The sequence below is a fragment of the Parambassis ranga genome, chromosome 5 (assembly GCF_900634625.1).
Source record: "Parambassis ranga chromosome 5, fParRan2.1, whole genome shotgun sequence".
Classification (NCBI taxonomy): Eukaryota; Metazoa; Chordata; class Actinopteri; family Ambassidae; genus Parambassis; species Parambassis ranga.
This window is the reverse complement of record NC_041026.1, coordinates 19,355,200-19,376,947: the sequence shown is the minus strand read 5'-3', so window position 1 is coordinate 19,376,947 and position 21,748 is coordinate 19,355,200. Positions and strand designations below refer to the sequence as shown.

At 41.4% G+C, this 21,748-nt stretch overlaps 3 protein-coding genes across 3 annotated transcripts; all 3 read left to right on the top strand.

Annotated features, from left to right (window-relative positions):
* Positions 1-1,209: 1,209 nt before the first annotated feature.
* Positions 1,210-6,185, top strand: cyp27b1 (cytochrome P450, family 27, subfamily B, polypeptide 1). The gene is made up of 9 exons (XM_028406445.1): positions 1,210-1,478; positions 1,937-2,127; positions 2,363-2,553; positions 3,291-3,491; positions 4,185-4,348; positions 4,438-4,604; positions 4,689-4,770; positions 4,943-5,140; positions 5,511-6,185. Exons 1-9 carry the CDS (start codon positions 1,233-1,235, stop codon positions 5,622-5,624), a joined length of 1,554 nt encoding a protein of 517 aa, XP_028262246.1. The 5' UTR covers positions 1,210-1,232; the 3' UTR covers positions 5,625-6,185.
* Positions 6,186-6,911: 726 nt separating this feature from the next.
* Positions 6,912-11,527, top strand: mcrs1 (microspherule protein 1). The gene is made up of 14 exons (XM_028406201.1): positions 6,912-7,083; positions 7,794-7,948; positions 8,106-8,244; positions 8,340-8,504; positions 8,613-8,722; positions 8,806-8,914; positions 9,714-9,852; positions 10,039-10,114; positions 10,209-10,237; positions 10,370-10,462; positions 10,549-10,631; positions 10,729-10,816; positions 10,924-11,051; positions 11,148-11,527. The coding sequence occupies exons 2-14, from the start codon at positions 7,794-7,796 to the stop codon at positions 11,232-11,234; spliced, it is 1,401 nt and encodes a 466-aa protein (XP_028262002.1). The 5' UTR covers positions 6,912-7,083; the 3' UTR covers positions 11,235-11,527.
* Positions 11,528-13,123: 1,596 nt separating this feature from the next.
* On the top strand, positions 13,124-20,602 carry suox (sulfite oxidase). The gene is made up of 5 exons (XM_028407112.1): positions 13,124-13,327; positions 15,482-15,552; positions 15,787-15,961; positions 16,360-16,629; positions 18,068-20,602. Exons 2-5 carry the CDS (start codon positions 15,494-15,496, stop codon positions 19,292-19,294), a joined length of 1,731 nt encoding a protein of 576 aa, XP_028262913.1. The 5' UTR covers positions 13,124-13,327; positions 15,482-15,493; the 3' UTR covers positions 19,295-20,602.
* The last annotated feature ends 1,146 nt before the right edge of the window (positions 20,603-21,748 follow it).

Here is a 21,748-nt window from a genome sequence, read left to right as displayed (position 1 = left end):
CCTTATTTGTAGAAGATGTTGTTGTGATTCCATCATTACAGTGAAAGAGCAGGTAAATGGAGAGGACACTGTGGACAGACAGAACCTTTCTTCAAACTTTCTGCATGATCATTAAAATGCTGCCAAAAAACCTTGTATGTTATGGACATACCATTTATGTGACCATTTTAAATCTCAGAAAACAATGTTACAGGTTCATTTAATCTAGTTTATTTGCAGCAGTGTAATCTGAGCATGTTTCCAGAAATGGATTAAAGTGCTTATAAAACCATCTATTTTAAACACACATTTTTATCATGTCTAAAAACATTTCCTGCATCCTCTTGCTTTATTGATTCATTTTGTAACCGCATCACATCACGTTTTTTTCATAGTTACCTGTAATAACTTTGAACAGGAATCATCATATGATGGCTGAGATTTGCGGTTAATCCTCTGATTTCTGTGAAACTGGATGATCTTAGAGTTCTAGTTAGAGCCTACGAAATGCGAAATGTCAACACAGATTCTGCGTACAGCCTCAGGGTTGGTACTTTACAGTCCACACATGGTGCTTTGGACAAGCTCCAGTTCAAATGAAATCAGGTCAGGATTTTCTCTCTCACTAGGAAACCCACAGAGCCAGCAAAAGCATTGGTTATAGCTGGGTAAACAAAGCACCACCACCACCAGCAGCAGCAGCAGCAGCTCTGGGAAAGACTTGGCTCCAAAACCACCATACAGAGGAACTGAATCAGCTGGGGTTCGCTCTAACAGTCTGCTTTAGTTTTTTGTCTCTATGGTCCTTCAGCTCACCTCCAGCCGTCTTATCGCTGTCAAATAGTCCTGGTTTCCTCCGTTTTAATCTATAACCTAATAGCATTGGCATTGGGGGGAGGGGGTCTGCCGGGCTGTCGGGGAGCAAAGTGCTTCACGGGTCTGGAGATAAGCCCTAACAGCAGAACAGGAGTGCTGTATTGTGTATCGAGGACTTCCACGTGTGCTGTCTCTGGGATGGTCCTAGTTCAGCCGTCTGATTGGACACACCTTCTTCTCCGCGCACGCCTTCGCTGTCTCATCCAGGCGGGGCGGGTCCTGCGCCGCATTTACCCCCCTGATTGGCCCGTGATAAGAAAATTTACAGCTTTTTTGCCCGGGTTCGAGGAGCAGGTCGCGCGTTATAAATACAGCCTCCATCCGCGGAAACAAAATGAGTACCGACATCCGAGAGACCCGGGTCTGGTCACTGCTCTATGATCTTGGTGAGAAGGATGTTGCAGCAAGCTCTCAGAGTTTCCGCCCGGAGCGCCTTCCCACTGGTCAAGTGGATGGAGAGGTGGGCCGAGGGCGCAGCAGCAGCAGCAGCAGCAGCCGGCGCGGAGGGGACCAAGCACCAGCAGGCGGTGAAGACTCTGGACCAGATGCCCGGACCGTCTGTGGCCAGCTTCGTCTGGGACTTATTTGCTAAACGGGGTCTGTCACGGCTGCACGAGTTACAAGTAAGACAATGAAGTCCTATTGCAAACCTGCACTTTAAATGGATCTATTAAAAAAATAAAAAAAACATAATTGATTGTATGTATAAGATGCAGTCAGGTGATCTTTTCCTGCTATGTGTAACATTTAGAATAATAATATGTGTTTTATAAGCTTCTCCCCTCAAAGAGTTAAAAGTGATATTCTGTATCTGTTAAAATTGTTCATTTATTTGACTAAATTCAATTCAAAGAACTTTATGTGTCCCCTGTACTTGTACGTGTACTTGCTTTAGACTTAAGCATGCATTGATCCAACCATCATATATCCACACTCTGTACAATGTGATGCATCACTCACTGGGAATGATCTAATGATCAGTGCATTAAAACACACTAAGCCTGTATATATCCACAGAGGATCCCCCCTCATCTCATAGCCTGCAGGGTTTATTTTTTTAACCCTTTGTCTGTGTACTCAGCTGGAAGGCGTGCAGCGGTACGGCCCCATGTGGAAGGCGAGCTTCGGTCCCATCCTGACGGTCCATGTGGCTGACCCAACGCTCATTGAGCAGGTCCTGAGGCAGGAGGGCCAGCACCCCATGCGCTCTGACCTGTCCTCCTGGAAGGACTACAGGAAGCACAGAGGATATCACTTTGGACTGCTGACATCGTGAGTGTCACCTCTTCTACATAAACGTCACTTTTACTACTGAAGCAGCTGATTCAGCTCAAAGATGAGGTCAGATAAAAGACGACCAGTACCTTATTTATAAGAGATAAGAAGGAGTGTAAGGTGTCCAGTTTAACCACAGTCTAAGATTTGTGAATGAAGTACAGTAGACATTTTACTCAACTGTACCCACAGAGGTAATTTATTCAGTGTGTGTGTCTGTGTGTGTGTGTAGAGAGGGGGAGGAGTGGCAGGCAGTGAGAAGTCTCCTGGGGAAACACATGCTGCGGCCAAAGGCAGTGGAAGCTTATGATAAAACCCTGAACAGCGTCGTCAGTGACCTCATTGCCAAACTTCACCTCTGCAGACGTCCTCAAGGCCTCGTCACTGACATCGCCAGCGAGTTCTATCGCTTTGGCCTTGAGGGTAAGCTCTTGTGTTGTCTCCAGGAGCAGCGGTATCATACATTACCCCATGTAAACACGTAATCAGTGCCAGCCACATGCAGGGATATAATCTGGTATCACTGACATTTTAAACATGGCTGTCAAACCTGGCGTGCCCTAATAATTTCAACATTTCTGACCTTTATCTGACCTCTGCAGCAAAATATTCAGATACACAGACAGAAAAGCAGATATGCTGCATTATGCTAATATACATTCAGACTAAATACAGCATCAATTAAATGGCTGCATGGTCACATGCACACCTCCCAAACTTTTACACTACTGTCATCTTGTGTGTACTCATCCATATGGTTCTGACTTGTCTATTTACCTCTTATGCAATAATGTAAAAACTCTTTTCCTCTGTCATTTCTGAAAGAACTAGGACAAGCAGCTAATCTTTTAACTTTGTTCCATTTTTGTAATCGTTGTTTAACCAAGACAAACAGTTGCAGCCCCCTAAATGCAGCAGGTGATTGATAACTTTGTGGCCAAAGAGAAAGGGAGTCAGTTGACCTTTATGTCAGTAAATCTGAGAGTGACATCTTAGAACAGGGTGGATGAGAGCACTCGCACATTTAAAAGATCTGAAACCTCTCAAAGAGCTGCACACACATGTAAACAATGTTCTGATACATTCAGCCTCACACTTGTCATTCTCCTCCAACCATACGTCCCTCTTTTTCTTATTGTCTCCTTGTTTTCACATTGCAGGGATTTCTTCGGTGCTGTTTGAGTCCAGAATCGGATGCCTGGATGAAGTTGTTCCTGTAGAGACGGAACGTTTCATCCAGTCAATCAACACCATGTTTGTGATGACTCTCCTCACCATGGCCATGCCGGGCTGGCTGCACCACTTGTTCCCTAAACCCTGGAATGTGTTTTGCCAGTGCTGGGACTACATGTTCGATTTTGGTAGGTTGTTTCTCCCTTATATGATATCTGAGTGTGGTAAATAGCAGCATGACATGTTCCTGTCAGGATATAATTTAATTTACAGCACCATAATTCTTTTCAAAGTAAGAAAACATAAACCAGGAATGAATTTAAGACATAATATTTACGACAGCTGGGATGGATAATTACAGCATTTTAAACAAATGTGTTCCAGCAGAGATTTAGCAGATTAGCAGAGAATATTATAAAGAAGCTTCTGGCTAGACTTAAATACGAGCTGCAAGCTTAAACACCATGGAACTAAAAGGTGGAACATGTCTCTCCACACCTTATTTCCTCTTAGTTTTCCTCACTTCTCATTGGCTCTCGCCTGTTTCCTCAGTGCTGGGTCATCATCCCACTCACTCTTCCACCACATTAAGACTTATGCAGATCTAAGACATCAAAAGCATTTAAAATAATCACACTGGTCCAAGCTAGATGAGGAGAAGCAGGAGATTAAAGACTTTAACCCTCACGCACTACAAGATGATCTGCACTGGAACGAGCGTGAAGTCTTTAACATCAGTCATGCAATTAATGTGTGCTTTTAGGCACTTTTTAAGAAGGATGACTTGATCTTACTAAAAATTGCACCAGAAAGCTGCGCCTCTGCACACTTGAGTGAGTCACTTTGTTGGCATTTACATATCATGCTGTTCTCCTCTGCAGCAAAAGGTCACATCGACCAGCGCCTGACGGCGGAAGCAGAGAAGGTTTCCCGCGGAGAGAAGGTGGAGGGTCGTTACCTCACCTACTTCCTGTCTCAAACTGGGCTGCCTATGAAGACTGTGTACAGCAATGTCACAGAGCTGCTCCTTGCAGGAGTTGACACTGTAAGCGTGCTTGTCCTTCCGTCTTCCTCACTGCATTCTGCTTTCAATCCAACAGGGATTTACTGTTGGATTTATCTGTGTTGTTCCAGATCTCCAGCACTATGTCGTGGTCACTGTACGAGCTGTCCCATCACCCAGAGGTGCAGGCCGCTCTTCGGGAAGAGGTGCTGACTGTCATGCAGGGTCGGAGGATACCTGAGGCTCCAGATGTTGCCCGCATGCCTCTCCTGAAGGCCACGATCAAAGAAGTGCTCAGGTACGGTTTTAAAACGACTCAGTTATCTCAAAACAAAGGCTTCACATTTAACTTGACTTACAGTATCAAACTTCTGCTTTTCAGGTTATATCCTGTTATTCCTGCTAATGCAAGAGTCATTACAGAGAGAGACATCCAGGTTGGAGGCTACCTTATCCCTAAAAATGTAAGTCTGACCTACACCAGTCTGGGAGTCTTGAATTTAAAGGGATGGTTCTGCGAAGTTCTGTGGGCTGCAACAAGACACTGAAATGTCCCTTTAACTGTGCAGCTCCTTGTTAGAGGAGAGCTTGGTATGAATGAGGCTGAGACCTGATCATTTAAATCCTCCCATTCAGACTCTGATCACCCTGTGCCAGTTTGCAACATCCCGGGATCCAGCTGTGTTTTCAAATCCAGATGAGTTCCAGCCCTCTCGATGGTTAAATAAGGAGCAGAGCTACCACCCGTATGCTTCTATACCGTTTGGGGTGGGAAAGCGCAGCTGCGTCGGGCGACGTATCGCTGAGCTGGAGCTCTACCTCGCTCTGTCCAGGGTGAGTTCGCTCATCGTTTGTGACATCACAGAGAATCACTGTGTACAGTACATTCAGCAGCAGCAGAGATACACATTTGCTTAGTTCCTGCCTTTACACAGATTATTGCATTGTTTACTAACAGGAGGTTTGCTGTTTAGTGCAGTTTTATGGAGATTTGCCTGATCAATCCCCTTACTGGAACTTTCCTGAGTAATCCAACAAACAGAAAAAGCTTTAAGCAATCATGCAAATCCAGTTTCTATGAATGAGTTAATTTGATTACTTAATCCAGGGATTTCCCAGTTAATACAAACACTTTACACACAGATTTTTTTTGTTTCAGTCGTCCTATTTCTTAACCTGCTTCCTCTGTTTCTGGTCTCATTAGATCCTTTTAGAATTCGAGGTGAAGCCGGACCCAAAGGGGGTTTCTGTGAAGCCCATGACACGGACGCTCCTAGTTCCTGAAAGTGTCATCAACCTGCAGTTTATTGAACGATGAACTGCTCCTCTGAGCCGAACAGTTACATGAGCCTGAGTGTGAGCCCCTCGGCTCTGGGGAGAACGGACAGGTGGCGTTATCACAACATTCATGAGCCAGCTGCATGCAGCAACCTTCAACCCATCACACAGCAGAGACCAAAGCCCTCCTTATCTGCGGCCTTGTGTGCGCACAGGCCGACATGGTAGGACACAGAGAGGGAGGCTGACAGCACATCACTGAGGTGTAACAACTCAAGCACTGTGTTTTCCAAGAAGGACATCAATGCATATTTTCCATGAACAACAAACAGTCTCCCTTACCAGACCATGACCTTATCAAAGTACATTTCTTCTTTGAATTCTGTGCACACTACCTCCCACTTCTCATGTGTCATCATCACGCAAATGTTTCTCTTCAAGAGCATTCTTGTCCACTGTACTCAAGAGTCCCTCTGAGTCTAAGAAGAGCCTTAGACTGGCACATGGAGCCACTGTGTCTAATATCTCCGGCTCTGATTGATATCATTTGATTGATTATAAAGTGTTGTTAAGGCACTTTTGAGGAAAACCTTATAGTAAACAAAAAGGCAGCTGCTGACATAATTCCTGTGTAGGAACACAGTGTGCCACTGAGATCTCAGCTCAGGCTGCCCTGCACTTTTTTACTCTGAATGATATGACATCATTTTGTAAATAATAGAGTTCAAGATGGACACTGTATTTATTCTAATTTAACACATTTTGAAACTGTTGCTGTAAATGTCAATAAAAGGTTTGAAGTTGGATTTCTGCATATTTATTGATGGAAAACATTCCCCCCTCTTTACTTATATTATTAGTTACATGTAACAGTTATGTGATGTGATGTCTGAAGACCATAGAAGATCAATATTATACTGCAGGGAGATGCACATGGAAGAAATGCCACTGGACTTAGAGAAATGCTGTTTTTATCCTGTAGAAATTCTCTAAGTGTGGCAGAGGTGAAAGATAAGTAAAAGAACTAGTGACATGTGGTCTGTTAAACAAAATGTTTTATAAACTGTAAGACTGTGAGACAAACAGTACCTTTGTCTAGGGTGGCCTCATCCCTGACGTCTTTTTTTTAAGCTGGAGGCATTTTTAAATAATATTAATAATTTCTGAAATGTTGGAAAATAGTTCATTTTCACTAAATACTGCATGGTAACACATTTTATTTATATATTTAATCAAAGTAAAAATATGTGAGGACATCTAAAAATATAAATAAAAGGCGATGGTCGGTGTGTGTATTCTTTCCGTCCAGAAGGGGGCGGCACTGCACCGTGAAGCAACAGAATCCAAACAAGCTAAGTGGCTAATGCTAGCAAGCCGTACGTCAAGTCGTGGAGTTAGCCATATAGCCGAGGCAACGATGTGTAGATAAAAAAGAAACACACACACTATAGAAACTCCATTTAACGGATCAAACGACACAACAAAACACAGCGAGAAAGGTGAGTTTCAAGACAGCGTAGCTAGTTCATTTAACCTGTTAATTAACCAACGCTAGCTGTCGCAAGCTATGCTATGCTATGCTAATATCAGGTAGTAGGCGTAAACTGACATTATTTGGTCAAATTATGTGTATAGCCACACGGGCTATAGTGCAATGAAGTCTAAGGTCCCACCGCATTTCTTCTTTATACTGTGTAATATACTGTTTTAAAGACGGCAAGAGATGGCCTGTAGCTAACGTTGCATGTAAACAAAAGCATTGTAGAGCTAGCTGTACTTGATAGATAGATCCCTCGAAACACACAGCTTCTTAACATTGTCTCAAATCAAGAAGAAACTGCATTAAATACTTTAATTTAAGGACGTAATTCATGTTATACTGTAGCTCTAGACCTAAATCTTAGTTCAACCTAACTGTAAAATCATGTTGTCATACAGTCTTATGAAAATGTTTACAAGTGACTTGATCAACACAGGCTGAAGAATTTTAAGTTTGAATTCACAATTAGTGGTACATTTAGCTAACAGATTTAACGATCATTTAAAACTGTGTTTTAGCCAGTTCTTCTACTATGTGGAAATTGTGTGCAATTAGGAATAATGAAAAGCTGCATGGAGAAGTTAGTGAGACACCAACAACATGTCAAGTGTCATTACTCTGAAAAATGTTTGGTCTATTTCCTAATGTGATCTCTGATGTGATGAACAGATGCAGGCAGGTGACCCTGGGGTTGGTGCGCCGATGACAGTACCTGGTGCTCAGAGTCGATCAGAAGATGAAGAGTCACTTGGAGTTAAAGATGTGAAAAGGACGGCAACACAAGCATTTGGCAGTGGTGTTCCCAAACGCAGGAGTTCATCCAGGTTTCATATTTTATATTGTACAATTCTAACATTAACTATTGTCAGTCTATTTTGTTGGCAGGTGAAAGTGCATATGACTAATGTGTTGCTTCTTCATGTACTTGGTGAATCTACAGATGTTTAAAGAACAGTTTCGTTTACATAATAATGTCTATAGGTCAATAAAGAGGAAGAAGTTCGATGATGAGCTTGTGGAGAGCAGTCTTGTGAAGTCGTCGAGTAGAGTCAAAGGCCCTCCTGTTATAGAGCCTGTCCGCTGTTCAGGAAGTGAACCTTCATCGAGTGAGAAAAAGAAGGTACACAAAACAAGTACATTTACAGATTTATGGAGCATTTCATGGCAAAAATGGAAGATTTGCTGGGAAATGATGAATAATTGTTATTCCATCAGGTGACAAAATCAGGAACAGCTCTTACACCACCTCTCACAATGGTATTAAACCATGCACCAATGACCAAAAGAGTGAAGAAGAGCAAACAGCCTTTACATATTACTAAAGATTTGGGGCGATGGAAACCAACAGATGACCTTCTGCTCATTAATGCAGTGTTACAGGTGAGCACTGCAAAGAATAATATTCTCTTGTTTGCTTGAACTTGTTTGTCAGTGTGTGATCTAATAAAGTGTTTAATCTTTTGTGTCTTATTCCACATTTGTCTTTAGACTACTGACCTAACCTCTGTTCATCTGGGTGTGAAGTTCAGCTGTCGGTTCACTTTGCGGGAAATTAAAGAGAGGTGGTACGCTCTGCTGTATGATCCTGTCATCTCAAAGTAAGAGACTTCAGCTTCATGTTTCTCTTTCTTGTCTTGTTGAGCTTTCTTTTAAGCACATTCCTGCTTTGGTGTGTCTTCAGGCTGGCATGGCAGGCTATGCGGCAACTTCACCCAGAAGCAATTGCAGCAGTCCAAAGCAAAGCTCTCTTCAGTCAGTCTGAGGAGGCACTGTTGGCCAAGATAGGCTCGGTAAGTGACAGTAATGCTTTAAAGTTTGTTAATTTATTGCTGGAGTTGCTCTGATCTGGGTTTTTGGAGCTAATCCAGAGTTGGTAGGACTAGAATGGCAATACATCTTTTGTTGATCATTTTTATTTTATCTTTAAAGTAGTGCTGTCAACTGATTACAATTTTTAATCAGATTGATCACAGGGTTGCACAATGTTGCCAGCAACTCTCACACAGAGCAGTGTTTGCATGAGTGGAGAGATATGTGCCAGCTTGTCATGAGTTCCTGTGTGAGCTGACCACCACTCCCAGGAATAGTCCTGCATACTAATGACAGGCTCTGCTCTGTACAAGTGCATGATGCCAGAGACATTTCAGGGATTTTGAGTCATTCTGTGCTGCAGTACATGTGTTAAAATATTTGATCAGTCATTATTATGATGAATTAATGTGCCAATTTTGACAGCTCTACTTTAAAGACATTTTGTGTCATAAATAAATGTCACTGTTATTATTATAGTTTTTTAGGAATTAGGAATTATTCCTAAAAATATTATTATTATTATTATTTATATTATTTAGGAATTATTATAATTTTGTGTAAATATATGTTGCTTCTAATTTTATTTAGGCTATTTTTTATTTATGCATCATATTAAATTGGTTATATACAGTTTTGTGCTGCTGTTGTTTTTTGAAATGGTCATCTGTGGTTGGCTGAGGATGTTCGGTGCTTAGTTGATCAGAACACTCTTATTTATTGACATTTAGGTAACATGTTTGAAGAAAAAATGGTTGCAATATGTTTTCTTCTTAACAGACTAGTCAGCCAAAGCTGGACGTGTTTCAGGAGCTTTTGAACAAACACCCTAGTGTCTTTCACCCGTCCCGCACTCCCAAGAGCCTGCTGGTCCACTGGCAGCTGTTGAAGCAGTACTACCTACTGGATGACCAGAGTGGTAAGTTAAGTTACTCACACATTGAATAGACAGTGTAATTTCAGAGTTCAAATACATGTTTGAAAGATGTCATTTTATTTACCTACTAAGTGGATATTAGACTGAAAAGCAGAACATGTTTTATTCTGACCTTCTGTTCCTAAATAAGATAATGAGTGTAGCATTGTGTGCCTTTGTGCATTGCAGTGCAGCCCCTTCCTAAAGGTGACCAAGTCCTTAATTTCTCTGACGCTGAGCAGATGGTTGATGATGTAAAGTTAAAGTAAGTTTATCTTTCACTTTTCAGCATTCATGTATTTACCACTGATAACATTTCATTGTTTGTCCAACACTTATCAATATTTTTTTCCACACAGGGAGAGTAGAGATGAGGTGTTGGAGCACGGTAAGAAATTTGATTAGGAAGAAAGATTTAAGGAGTGTTTAGTCCAATCTGACTAGATGAGCCTCATCAGGTTCTACTAAACTGTCTAGAATCATATTCTTGTTAACTATGTTATGTTATGTTCCGTTTCAGAGCTGATGATTTCAGACCGACACCAGAAGAGGGAGATCAGACAGTTGGAGCAGGAGTTGCCTCGCTGGCAGGTTCTCGTGGACAGCATCACAGGTCACTCATCAAGTTCAAGCAAACAGGATGTATATTTGCTTGTGTAATTTAAATGTTTAGAGCTCATTGTTGTTTTTTTCCACCAGGTATGAGCATGCCTGACTTTGACAACCAGACACTGGCAGCATTACGAGGAAGAATGGTTCGCTACCTCATGAGATCCAGAGAGGTAAGCTATCTCTCCTGAAATAGAGGGAAGGCCATGAAAATTCTTACCCTGAAGATTTAACTTGTTGCTTATTATATTTTTATTCATATTCATTAAGATTACACTGGGCAGAGCAACCAAGGACAAACAAATAGACGTGGATCTGTCACTAGAGGGACCTGCGTGGAAAATATCCAGAAAGCAAGGTGACTAATCTCATACATATAATCCAAAACAGTGTGAGATCTTTGGGCTACTCATATTCCAGTAGAAAGGAAAGAAGGAAATACATGTTGATTCTCTGTGTTAACAGGAATAATTAAGCTGAAGAATAATGGAGACTTCTTCATTGCCAATGAGGGCAGGCGGCCCATCTACATAGATGGCAGACCAGTTCTGTCAGGAAACAAGTGGAAACTGAACAACAACTCCGTGGTGGAGGTGTGTGAGGGGCATTGACCCAGCTGAACAAATAAAACTAAAAAGTTGTGATATTCTAATGATGCTAAATGGGAAATGCCATGTTTGTCTCTGCAGATTGCAGGTCTCCGCTTTGTGTTTCTAATTAATCTGGAACTCATCTCACTAATAAAAGCTGAAGCAGCCAAGATGACGCAGCAGTGATCATCAGCGGCCAAGCAGCAGAAAAAATGGACCGGCTAAAATCCGAATCCAGGAAGTGGATACAAATGCCGTTGTGAGGAACAGCCATGATGCCAAGAACTGGACTTATAAATGCCTTCTTACCAATTGAGCTGAAATGAATCCTGGAGTGAAGCTGTGATAGGTTTTGCTCAGTTTATGGACATTTCTGGTGATGTAATCACATGATCGAGCCTTGTTTTGTTCCAGTATTTTTAGAAAATGTAAATTCTGTAGTAAAGGTTTTTCAAAATATTAAACTGGTATACACAGTTCTTCTGGTCTACATCTGTGCAAACATTTAAGTACAGGAAAAACCCATCTTTACAGATGCTGTAGTTTCTGCAGAGCTTTGAAGTGCTGAGGATCTGTTTAACCATGGAGCACCAGTGAGTTCCTCCTGCTAGTTGAAATGACACAAAAAAGCCTGGATGGATTCAAAGTACTCTTTAAAGGATCCACACATGATCCGGCAAACTGTGATTAATCCTGTTCAGGTATGATCTTAAGGACGTGCTGCTCAGATTTGTTGTGGGTGAATTTTAAACCAGCTTCAAAGAAGCAGAAAATCCAGGCTGATTACACAGACGGAAACGCACTGCCACTGTTGGCACTCATATTTTTTACTTGGAAAGAACTAGCAAAGTAAATCCCACTTGTTACATGTGAAAGAGAAATGTCACCGGTATAATGTGCTCTGTCAGTGAGCTGCACTGTAGAATTATTATTGGTGATGTGTTAACAAACAAGCACCATTCATTAACCACTTTAAACTCACCTTTCCAACAGAGCAGAACAGAACTCTAAGGAGTTTCATTAGCTAAACACACACCCTGCAAAAACAGAACACAAAGTGCAAACTCTTAATACCAATATTTACTCAAGGTGCACGTAGTTTTGCATAAGTCTGTGTTTTAACACTGTTTAGGCACCAGGAGCACACATGAAAAAAAACCCATTGTATCAGAAACTCCATATTTTTAATTTACTGTTGAGGTTCATGAAAGGACATGTAGTGGGATTAATGTAGAGAAACACTGTGACCATAACAGGCAGTCCTGTAAATCCTCCGTTGCCATAGCAACTCATTCTTCATTCCTGTTTTGCCTGGATTCCTTAAATGTAGCTCACACACACACACACACACAGGATGAGTTTGAAGAAAACACTCAGCCACATTTTTGCACCACAGCTGTCAGAGCTGGACACATAATTATGTCAATCTCAAATGTATCATTTCATTTTATTACATGCAACACACTCACATTGAGTGAGGCAACAGCTCTAACTGTGGCTGTTGCAACAGAATTATGAAACACCTATACACCTATATATGTCTGTATTTAAATATATGTATTCTGTAGATTGGATGTGGTTTGATTACTTTATGATTGATTTATGGACCACATTTATGGTTATTTATGTACACAGTGTCTGTTAAACTTTCATCTTTCTGTACACCTTCCTCCTGTTGGCTTCATTCTCATAGTTTAAAATTAATACTGACAAAAACATCCTCATTGACTTTTAATGACAATGGTGGCAGACTTTAAAACTTCTATTTGAGGCCTCTTCCACACTGCTGTGACATCTTGGTCATGTGAATCAGAGGACTTCTCTGTCACACTCTTAGGCTTAGATGCTGATGTTGAGCTGCTTTTCAGGAAGGACAGAGAGGATAATGTCCCCTAAACTGCTGACACTTGGTGCATGTCCACTTCTGCATGTCTAACCTGCCATACAGGTGCGTTCAGGGTTTGTCTGGAGAAACTGGAAAAACTGGAAAGCATAGCAATATCTGTTTTGATTATTTTTAAATACAGTCTCCCTTAAAAGAAGCCACATAGGTCAGTACACTTTATTGTGTTTCTTCTGTTAGATTTAGTCAGTAGATTGTGTTTTGAGTCCTGACCTGTTGGCCTGACCAGAGGCTGTGGGTGCCACACTTTGTGCCGGGTTCAAATAAGCAGGAGTTGTCTTGAACGCGCCTCGGTCAGTGTTCGTTCACTGCGTTAACAGTGGTGCAGCACAACAGAGGACATCTGCGTTCAAGACAAGAAGGCGACACTTCAGAGGTGAGTAGACTGATTTTGACGAGCCAACACTAATATTTGTTTTCTGATTATGAAAGAATATTAAGGGGTAAGGGCAGCGTGGCTTTGAGGGGCATGTTTGCTAACTTCGGTGTTAGCTAAATTAGCCGCGAGGAGAAGGATGAAACGCAGTGTGGGATTAGCTAGCTTAAATTCTTGTTTATTAACAAACTGTTTGGTAAGGGTGAGGGGATAGTAATTGTAGTAACTGTGTTCAAACTGAAGCAGCCTTCATTTGCAGTGACTGTAGTTCATATATAGTGCACCAGTGAAGACAAAGTGTACAGGATTGACTGTTCACATCACTATCCAATCAGACAGAGCGGTTGAGACAGACCCACAAGGCTACACAGCGACACTGAGTACATGATGTTTGTAGAAACACACACACACACACACACACACAGAGTCATTGGAGGAAAGTTAGCACCAGTCACTAGCCAGTGTTGCATTTTATAACACAACAATTGGATACTATATTGAGTGGCTTATTATATTGAGCCTTAATTACTTCCATCCCTCACACACACACACACATTTCTTCAAGGTAGCCTTTTAGAAATACATCCAACAGCAGCTTATGCCAATATTACAGGTTGTAATAAATCTAGTGAGGAGTGTTTCATCTTGAGGAGAAAGGTGTGTTATTTCTAACACTAGAAAATCACACCACAAACCATATGTTAAACATCAGAGTTTGTAAAAGTAATCATCAAATAATCTTGAAAATAGAAGGAATATGAAGGGTCACTGTGGAAATTATTTTCTGATTTTATTCATTTGATGTCTTTTACACTCTCTCAGGTCTCCACTGTGTTGCTGTCATATTTTCATCCATCAGATAAACATGTTTACCACACCCTTGCAGCGGCATGTAGCTTTACCGCAGTCAAAGCACAACCACGGCTACAACCACACTCACAGTAACAGCTACGGTCATCAGTGGTCAGTCAGAGAGCCCTGTGAATTGTGTCTGCCAGTTTTTGGCATCTATCTGAATGCAGCATGAACCTACACTGTGGTCATGACCATAAGATTTATGGTCATGGTAATTCTGCATGCAGTTAGTGTAGTAGTGATATCCGGTACCAGATATTAACAGGTGTAAAACAATTAAGTCTCATATAATTAATTAAAAAGTGATTTTTTTTTCCCTCAGTTATAATGTGCTCTAGATTATCATGCAAAAGAGTTGTTCCTTCTAGTAGAAATGTGAAAAGGCCAAGTCGTTGAAATTGTCATAGATTGCTGCTTCGCCCCTTATAATCAGTAGTATTGTTTTAGCTATTGACTGGCATGCAGCCTCAGTGAAGGCTGGTTTGAGATAACTGCATAATCAGTAATCTTAATGGCCACTGCAGACAGTGATAAGACAGGTGTAAGGTACTGATAAAGCACACCTCTTCTATATAAAGCTACCTGTCACTTTAGAAGGTTTTTTTGTCTTGCAAAGTTTGTGCTTCTAGTTCTGGTTTGGAATTCATAGTCAGACTTTCCCAGATGGTTCCTCATAAAACAGCCCTACCCTGACACACTGAGTCATCACACTAGTATAACTTGTGGTTTAAAGGTCCAGTCACATAACTCCTGTTAAAACTTAAACCTTCCCATTGAATCATTTTGGTTTTTGGCATAAGCGGTACAGCAGAGTGGATTACACAGAAGAGTGTACCAAAACCAGGACCTCTTGTTCGCCTCACCTCAGCTGGTTGGCCAGTTGAGTAGGAGTAAAAGGGTTAAAAGGTTCAGTTACCGGTAGTCATTTAATAGAGCACATATGCTGTAGAGGGGGAAATTTGGTCTGCCATGCAGCAGCAATTATACACAGTGTAATCATTTAAACCCAATTTTCCCAAAACACTTAAGTAAATTTTAAAAAGAGCCTTTATAATGTAATTGTGACATTTACACTGCTCATTTTAAACACATAGGTGAGAGATATGTTCATGCACTGCAGTTGCAGAAGGCTTTTAAAGTTAAAATAAACTGGAGAAAAATGTGGTCGTATATTCTGTTTGCTCGTCTCGTCTCACACTTATTCTTAGGCTGGGGGAATAAATCATCAGATTTGATTTTACTGCAGTTTGTGTGTAACTGTTTAAAAAAAGATATTCAATGTGCTTCTCTTTTTCCTAGAACATCAATGCAATGCTGCTTCTCAGACGCTGCCGCAACCTGATCCAGTTTGTCCCCCTCAACACTCAAAGGTACTGTAGTTTATTGTGGTGTATCGAATACACCACAATAAAAACACAAATACCCAAATGGGCTGTTTAGGGAACCATTTCCCCATTTGTTAAATGTTTAATTCATAGATTTATTTGTTTGTTTAGTTCTTGGTAAGTCTTTTAAAGAGTCGCTGCATCCTTTTTGATTTTGAGGTCTAGGGACCAGGTACTGTTCCAACATTCAGATTCAGACATATTTGTTTGTTTTCTTAGGTGTCAGTTGGCCCCTGCTCTGGCATCATGTGCACTTCGTCTCTGCAGCAGTGGCATCAGCAGTGAGGAACAGAGAGCACATCACAGAGGCCACCGTCCCAGCTGGAGACATGCTGCAGCAGGGCTGCTGGTTGGTGCAGGGGCTGTGGTGGCTTATGGCCTACATCAGCACAAGGTCAGAAGGAGATAAGATCTGTAAGATATTACTTGGCTTTTGTTTTGCCAAGGCTTGCCAACAACTTCTGTCTCACTAAAAAAGAAATGTATGTAGCACACCCACTAACAAAGAACAAATACAAACCTTTTTGAAGTTGTATATATCTTTTTTATGTAAACATCTGTGGCAGTGAGGCAGTGGAATGTCAGTATCTAGGTTTCACACAGTAGCAGCAGTAGCTGCTTGACACACAAAGGGTTATCTGAATGACCAGCATGGTTGTTTGCTCAGTTAAGTCGCCTGGTTTGGCCCAAGTTATGTAGTGTGGTTGTGTGAGCAGGTGGACTTTTGGCTGAAATGTGGAAAATGTTGTGAGTTCTCTGCTTGAGTGTAATGTGCCGTTTCTTTCTGTGCAGGCCGAGCGGGCAGACATCACAGTGTCGACCATAGAGAAGAGCTCCACACTTCCTGTTTTCAGCCAGGAGGAAGTGACAAAGCACCGCTCTCTAGAAAACGGTATCTGGGTCACATACAAAGGGGGCGTCTATGACATCACTGAGTTTGTGGCCATGCACCCTGGTGGAGATAAAATCTTGCTAGCAGCAGGTGGCGCCCTGGAACCCTTTTGGGCACTGTATGCTGTCCATAACCAGGAGCATGTGCTGGAAATCCTCTCAGAATACAAGGTGGGATGCTGTTTTGCCTCTTCTATACATGCTCACCTCTTTTCTATTCTGTCTGACTTGTATCCTATCTGTTGCCATTAATGGTTGTTCTGTTCTGCACTGGGGTCTCACTGCTGTTCTCCATGGCTGAGGTTTGCCACAAATTTATCTTTGAAAGTGCACCTCAGCACAACAACAGTGTAGCTTGTCTGTAGACAAATGATGTTGAACCATACAGCAGACCTTTAACACGACTGACATACATTTGTACAGCAACAATAACAGCCAGACTGCAGCTTATATATTTTTGCCGTAAATCAAAATTTAGAAAAGGTTAAGGTTAAAGTAAATTGCTCTGCTCTGTTGTTCACAAAAAGATCTCTTTCAACTATGCACATGAACTTTTCATTTATGCTGTCTGTCTAGCACTGCAGACACATATGAAAAGGTCTGCTGCATACTGTATACTAAGGAAAAACTGACAGCTGTAGGCTGAATGCTGGCACTCCATCAAGTGGTCAGTGAGGAAAAAGGACTGGCTGCAAAATGATTAGGTCTTCTATGAAACTGTCATTCTTTTTCAGATATTTCCCAGGTGAAATACATCATAACACACATTTTGTTATGATAGTCTTTCCCTTGAGAAGGTCTTAATCACTTTAATTTGCACAGAGTAACATATTTTGTCCTCACACAAACCAGGATCAATATTATTAGTACTGTTTTTTGTTTTTTTGCTTAAAAACTTCAAAGCAGGAGAAGGATCTGCAAGTTTATCAAAGTGCTTCCACATTTGAAGGACTTGTGTGAGAGGTTTTATCAAGTTCAAAGAGAATCAAACAGTGCAGAAAAAGACTGGACATGGTCAAAATCCAAAAATTGGCTCTGGAACAAGAACTAGTGAAAGATGTGTCTAAAGAGCCTAGAACAACTGCCAAGACAAAAGTGAATGATTTATCCAAGTCTGGCAATTGTCAGGCAGTTCACAGAAATGAACTGCCAGTTTGTAAAACAAGAAAAACTGTGCTCCATGAAATGTTCAGTCAGAAGGAACATCTGTGGTATTCAGATATCCTCTTTTTATTCTAAATATCAGCAATAAATGGCAATGTTTCCCTTTGATTGCATAGATAAAATACCTACAGTATTTTAAAAGAGGAGTTTAGGAGAACATATGCAGGCAATCCAGCAGTGAAGCACACCTCTGCAAACTCCTTTAACTTTAGAGCAAACAGAGATAAGCTTCTGAGGATTGCATGGTAATACGTGGCTTAACTGCAGCTGATGGAATGTGTCTGTACCTTGCTCTATGTCAGGGATCGTTTATAATATAAGTCATTCATGACATTGATTGTTGCACTTCACTATGAATTTTATTTTTATTCACTCAAATGAATAATTGGCCTGAAAATTTGAGGGTTGGAGGTGCGTCACAAAACCTTTATGTTTTTGATCCCAGGTTGGTGAGCTGAGTGTGGAAGACGTGCGGAAGCAGCAGCAGGCTGGTAAATCCTTAGACCCGTACTCCACTGACCCAGAGCGTCACCCTGTCCTGCATATCAACAGCCTGAAGCCCTTTAATGCTGAGCCACCTCCTGAAATCCTCTCTGACAGCTACATCACACCCTCTGCCTTCTTCTTTAAAAGAAACCACCTGCCAGTTCCCCAGGTGGACCCAGCCTCATACCAGCTCCATGTTGAGGGACTACAAGGAGAAGTGCTGACGTTCTCCTTAGAAGACCTGAAGACTCGGTTCCCGAAACACACTGTCACCGCCACCCTGCAGTGTGCCGGTAATCGTCGTGGTGAGATGAATAAGTTCAAGCAGGTGAAAGGACTGAACTGGGGAATAGCTGCCATCAGCAATGCCACATGGGGTGGTGCCAGGCTCAGGGATGTGCTGCTGGCTGCTGGCTACGGGCCGGACGTGGCGCAGTGGGCTCGCCATGTTCAGTTTGAAGGGCTGGATAAAGATGTGACGGGTACCACCTATGGAGCATCAATCCCTCTAAACAAGGCAGTTAGTGAGGAAGGGGATGTGCTTCTGGCTTATGAAATGAATGGTGAAGATCTCCCTCCTGACCACGGCTTCCCTGTGCGGGTTGTGGTACCAGGCATAGTGGGCGCTCGCAACGTGAAGTGGCTCGGCAAGATTATAGTCAGTGCAGAGGAGAGCAGCAGCCACTGGCAGCAGAACGACTACAAAGGTTTCTCCCCTGGAACGGACTGGGACACAGTGGACTTCAAATCTGCTCCTGCCATCCAGGAGCTGCCCATTCAGTCTGCCATCACCACACCGGCCGATGGCGCCGCAGTCAGTCGCAGTGATGAAACACTGACTGTGAAGGGCTACGCGTGGAGTGGTGGGGGTCGGGAGGTGGTACGTGTGGATGTTTCTCTGGATGGGGGAAAGACATGGCAGGTGGCCCAGCTAAGGAGCAGCGAGAGGGGCGAGACTCCCGAGCCTTCACCTCCACCGGGACGAGCCTGGGCCTGGAAACTCTGGGAGATCACAGCTCCTCTTCCTGCTGAAGCTCAGGAAGTGGAGATCATTTGCAAGGCGGTTGACAACAGTTACAATGTGCAGCCGGACACAGTTTCTCCCATCTGGAATTTGAGGGGGGTGCTCAGTAACGCCTGGCACAGAGTGAAGGTGAAGATCAGAGAGGATGAGAGTGAGGAGTAGATCTACAGAGGAAGGTGTACACCTAAAACGGAGTCATCTTTAAGGGAACTATTAGACTCAGCAGAAAAAGTGGAAGGAAACAGTGTCATATGCATTTTAATATTTTCTGACACAGCCTTGATGAGATTTGAAAGATTTGTAGAAGTAAATACAAATACTATCCAAACCAAAAATGTCTTATTTTTATAATGCAGTATGCCTTATAAAAACCCACGTCTTATTTATGTTATTTTCCCTTATATGCATTTGAATTTCAGCTTAGTGTGAGATTTTTCTCTACGGTCTCCTTTGCTCTGCTGAGTTAAATAACCAAGTTGGTGACATTAAAAGCCTTGTGAGCAACAACTGTTAATAACTTTTATAATCTAAAGCTAAAGCTTGATATGCATCAAATGTGTTCAAAAGTCTGCACCCAGTAAATAAACACTTAATTCACATTAATGTAGTGTTTAAGACACTGTTAGCAGCAGTGCAGCAGCTACAGAGAACTATAACGGTGTCTAGATTTTATTTTTGTAAAACCACAAAATGAACACCTACACGTGTCATGGTCGACACTATAAATGTCAACCATTTATAGAAAACATGTATTTTTGCAATTGTTATGAGCATTTTAATGTTTAATGCACAACACACTGAGCGGGTAGAATTCATGTTGTAACAGAAAATAAGAGATTTTATATTTTATGTCAGGATGTAGTGATTTGGAATCTTGTAGAAATAGTGGTTTATTTTTGGTATTTACATGCTAACTGAAGAGAACAACTGCATCTTAAAACTGGGATGAACCTGGAATGTTTAAAACATGTAGTTTATTGATCATTGATATGCAAATCTGGATGCTTAAACAAAGCATCGGTGATTGAGATTTTGTTTCTTGTTTTCAGTCAACACATCAGAGGTCTGTAACTCATGTACAAGAACACAGTGATGCTGCAGCACATTTACATTCACCTGAATGCCAATCATGCCAATCAGCTGTATAAACGCACAAGAAGCTTTTGAATTTGTGAATACTATAAAATGTACGTTTTCTTGTAATGATTAAATACCTCTGATTTTACAATGACTTCTGCTTGCTGTTCAGTGGTGATGTGTAGAAGAGCACCTGCTTTGTCATCAGATAAACTGGATAATTCTGTTAATCTGACAGTAGTGCTTACAGATGATGGACAAATAAATACATTCAAACCAGTTTTATTTGTAAAGACGCTGCACTTTTGTATACATTTAATCTGAGAATATGTAATTTAAAACTTTTGAGGTGTATATCTGTAGGTTACAGTGCAAATAAACCAGTGAACTGCTGCTCAGGACTTTTTCTAGCTGTTCATTTTTAACATTGTTTAGCTTCTGGTCTTAAAGGAAACATGTTGGAGAGCAGCTGAATATAATGTCTCTCTGCTTAAAGTATGCACCCAAGTTTCATCTGAAAATCTCCTCATTCCGGACGTTTTCACTTTTAGAATACTAATCATGTGTCCGGATGTCTTACTCAGTTACTTTAGAGAAACATGAATAATTGATATAAATAAACTCAAACAGCCTCCTCAGAAATGTTGAGAAGGGCCTGAGTTCAAAACTGAGATCTATGTAAAAGTAATGTTTATCGAAACTTGAACTTTTCTTGGAGTCATGATGTTGTCATAGTGATGAGTGGACTGGCCTTTAGAACCGGGGATTAAGGAGAAGTGTTCTCCCACATGTTTTCTCTGACAGGAAAACACTAAATTACATAAAAATAACAACAGAGATATTTCACTCTTTTCTACCATGCATCTGTCTCTGAGTCACAAATGACTAAAGCTGTGTTTAGCAGAACTGCGTCAAGCAGATGTGGAAATCATTTATTGGATTCTACTGGTTGGCCAAAACCATGACATGTGATGCATTCGGGTGGTACAAAAAGCCATGATACGTGTATGAAAGCAGTGCACATTTTGTTCACTAACATTTATGAGAAGTGACACACAAGGAAAATAAAACCAACATGAAGAATATCATCATATTAACTGCATCGTGCTCTGAGAGATTTACATACAGACATTACTCATCATACAGGCATACAGTAACATTACAGGGACACATCATCCTGGTGGAGACAAAAAGCAAGTCCATTAAATTTTAACAGTGCATGTTTTATAGCTGCAGTAAGGTTACCATTAGTTATATATTGGCACTTAGTTACGTGATAATTAACGTTAGGGAACAGAGCTACAGGGAACAATAACTCCATTAATGTGTGTGTATGTGTGTGTGTCTGTCTGTGTGTGTTTGTGTTTTGCACTTCAGCGCCAAAACCAGCTTAATCCAGAAATGGCTGTACTGCCTCTCACCAGTTCCATGTCCCTCGTTCTTCCTGTCTGTCTTTTCACAGTTATAATTAAAATCATTCACGATGACAAATACAGGAAGCACAAATCTGACTGTAAGCAGTTTGCTGTTCTTTAAGTC